Below are 3,645 nucleotides of genomic sequence, written 5' to 3' on the forward strand. Positions count from 1 at the left end.
TCTTTGACAATTATAACCTTTGTCACATAAGTACAATCGATTGGGAAGAAATTCTGTCTGAACCAAAACAACAACTGTTTACAATTTTTTGCCTCTCTCTCTCTCGCATCGTCTTCATCATCTCATCTCATCACCATCATTACTTTTCTTTCTTTATTTTTCCTCTTCCTTTCTCTTTTTTCTCTTCAACAGCAAAATCTTCTATTCTTCTTTATGCTTTGCTTTTCTTTAGTATCCATCACCTTTCGGTAACGTTTTTTGGTCTTTTGCTAAAAGCTCATTTTACTCTTCTCATTTCTATTGGTCTTGGTTTCTCAATGTGATGTTTAGCCTACTTTTTGCTTCTTCTTCAAACTGTGTTCACTTGACGGTTGTGATACTTATATCTACTGCTCCATATTGAATGGTAACTTTTCCTTAGTGCTTTGTGCCCTTGACTGTTGTGCCTTCATTTGCTTCCATTTTTGATAGCTTAATATCTCATCGTCTATCTCATCAAGTCATCATCATCATTCAACTCAACATCTTCCTTCAAAAAGGGTAAAATATTTATTGGTACAAGTGGACGAATGTCAGTTCTTTCAAATCGTTAACATCATTACTAAAAATTTAAGAGATCGGTACCAATTGTACTTATGTCGATGGTAACCAGGAATTATCTTGGTTGGAAGATGAAAATTTCGATCTTAGCTTTTAAACGAAATACGAGAGGTGACAGGATACGTTTTGATCAGTCAAGTTCATGTTAAAGGTCTCACTTCCCAATTTACATTGGATTGGGAAGAAATTATGTCTGAACCAAAACGACAACCCTTTACTTTTTCTCTCTCTCTTTCGTTTCATCTTCTTTATAATCATCATTCTTTTTTCTGTTTCCTTTCCTTTCTCTTTACCTTCGTCTTTTCTTTTTAACAAAAATCTACTGTTCTCTTTTTTCTCTTTCTTTGATGGATACTTTTGTCCAAGCTGTTTCTGAGGTGCAGTTACAGAGAATATTTGTTCTTTCTCTTGCTCTTTCTTATCCTTTGCGTTTGTTTTAAATTAGCAAAATTATCTTTACAAAGCACAGATCATTTAAACATATACAAAACTCAAAACAATTTTTTCTAAGGATGAATTTAGTGTTTAATCATAATCATCCCAAAGTGATTAACATTTGATGCTAATATAAACTTATTATGTTGATTTTGATTTACAAATGTCAATTGTCTCAGTCAAGTTAGTTTCAACTTATTCCAATCTTGCGATTTTCTCAAACCAACATTCACGGTTGATTTCAACCTCTGAGTTTCAAACAAGCAGTTCTTAAATTCAATCATCATTAGAGCTAATCAATACTCATGTTGAAGTGCTAAAGTTTGAGCTGAATTACATCGATAATGTCTTCACCGTCCATAGTAAGTCAATTTAACTTTTTCTTCTCTTACTCTTTACCTCTTTTCTTTTTACTCTCTTTTCGTCTCTCTTGATTTTCTTTCTTTTTCTAATCGAGCTCACAAATGTCATAATCGCATTTGATTCTCGATCGAAAGAAATATTCGAGTTGTGTCTCTGTATAATTGATAGTGTAATTTGTAACATAATAATCGATTTTGTTATTAATCTGATTTAATCATTAGGTCGATGTTACTCTTCGAAATATCATGTTCATGGCAAGAAAAAATCTGAGAAAATATCAATTGCTGCTGGAAAAGCCATGTCCGGGGACAGTTAAGTCAACCATTTCATCGAAAATAACATTATATTATAGTTTAAACCTCTATTGCTTTTATAAAATAAACGCGAGAGCCATTAGTGGCAAAACACGAACAGACTCTAAAGCGAAAATATATTTCGAAAAAGCGAAAAAGAATTGGTTAGAGTTTGCTACTATATTCAACAGGATCAATGTGAACATAAATGCTGAAGAATTCGAGATTCTTATTCAAGATTATAACGAATCTTATAGAATTAAGCAGAAATGAGTGTTTAATCATCTAATCATCTAATCTCTCCTACTTTAAATCTCACTCATTCTTTTCTTGACTCTCTTGAATCTCTTTCTCTTTGTCTTTCTCTACTGACTCATCCATATCGTGTTGTTTTTTCTACATAAATCCTCTAATAAACTTAATTAAACGAAACTGAAATTATCAAAATTTCCAATTAATTCTTTCTGTTAATCATCTTTAACCCAACAATTTACGTTCATGTCCATGTGTGTTGTTGATTCTTCTCTCATGCTTCCCGTTGTCACGAGAACTTGATTTACCACCAACCTCTTTTAATACTCCGTCGCTATTAACAATTATCGAATTTGAATAGATTAGCAGCTATCAAACTTGGAATTGTAATTAGAGCCGATTCCGTTTGTTTAGATGCTGATGTAAATGATGATGTTGCCAGAGAGTTTGAGGTTGTCGAAGTGATTAATGGAGTGATTATATTGGATGTTGATGTTATTGATGAAGTTGATGGTGTCGATGATGTTAATGATGATGTTAACATTGAACCGGTTGAAGATGAAGTTGAGATTATGTTAATTGTCGTTAAATTGGACACCTTATTTGGATTACGACAACCGCGACATTTACATTGATTACAAGCTTTACTTTCAACATAACATGGACATCGTTGACCACAACAGGCCAATTTACCAGGATTCGGAGTGGCCAGGCCACATCGACATCCTCTACGAACCTTACGATTTACCGATGGTGTTTGATTACTATTGTTATTGGTTAGAGTTGTACTGGTGTTATTATTATTATTATTGTTACTGTTGTTGTTGGTCACTGAATTGTTGGATAATGTTCCGGTTAATATTTTATTTAATTGTGTTGAATCTGCTTTGATTATGTTACGATTTAAAGTAAAAGCTTGAGCTGAACCCGCTTTAAGTATGATACCTGTTTTCGTGTTATCCCCGTTAATGGCCTCACTAAGGGTTATCGATGGAAGTAAATTACCGACAATATTAATACCATTTCCAATACTGGTGATACTGCTGATTCGATTACCATTAGTATTTAAATTGTTGTAACTTTAACATTATTCACAGTTTTAACATTGATACTATTTCTGGTTTCTCCATCAAAGGGAATATGAATGATGGGAAGATGATGATGATGATGAATTAAGATTAATTTGTAAATGATTTGAAACGTTTCATGATGATTATTGTGCCATTGTTGTTGATGTTATTGTTGTTGTTGTTGTTGTTGTTGTTATGTTGTTGTCCAGGATGTTGAGCATTATAATTGTGATGATTGCTGTTGTTGTTGGTGTTGTTGTTATTGTTATGACCATTTGTTTGACGATTGAAGCTTCGTAATGGCGGCGGCTCTGAAAAGTGTATTTATCATGGAAATTGGATCCTTCGTCAAGTAATTGTCTAAATGTGGTTGGACCATTAAAATTGTTTGGTAACGATGAGTATGAGGCTTGATTTGTTTCGCATACTAGATAACCCCAATTATCAACAATCGATGAGGATAAAATAAATGAAGCCAATTGTTTATAACATTGTAAAAGAATTCGAAGTTGAATATTTTCGATAAACTTTGAATGATCTTTACACCAAGAACAGGAAGGTTTAAGTCTCATTTTACCTCCAACACAAGATTTACAGACATGATGTTGACAGGATGAGACTGTTGATGACAT

The 3,645-nt window shown here is 33.1% G+C and overlaps 1 protein-coding gene across 1 annotated transcript; it reads right to left on the bottom strand.

Annotated features, from left to right (window-relative positions):
• Positions 1–2,280: 2,280 nt before the first annotated feature.
• LOC128396719 (rhoGEF domain-containing protein gxcJ-like) lies at positions 2,281–3,645 on the bottom strand. Its single transcript, XM_053357325.1, has 2 exons — positions 3,542–3,645; positions 2,281–3,022 (listed from the first exon to the last, which is right to left on the bottom strand). The coding sequence occupies exons 1-2, from the start codon at positions 3,643–3,645 to the stop codon at positions 2,281–2,283; spliced, it is 846 nt and encodes a 281-aa protein (XP_053213300.1).

Source organism: Panonychus citri, unplaced genomic scaffold (assembly GCF_014898815.1).
Source record: "Panonychus citri isolate SS breed McGregor unplaced genomic scaffold, ASM1489881v1 Contig00026, whole genome shotgun sequence".
In the NCBI taxonomy this organism is placed as follows: domain Eukaryota; kingdom Metazoa; phylum Arthropoda; class Arachnida; order Trombidiformes; family Tetranychidae; genus Panonychus; species Panonychus citri.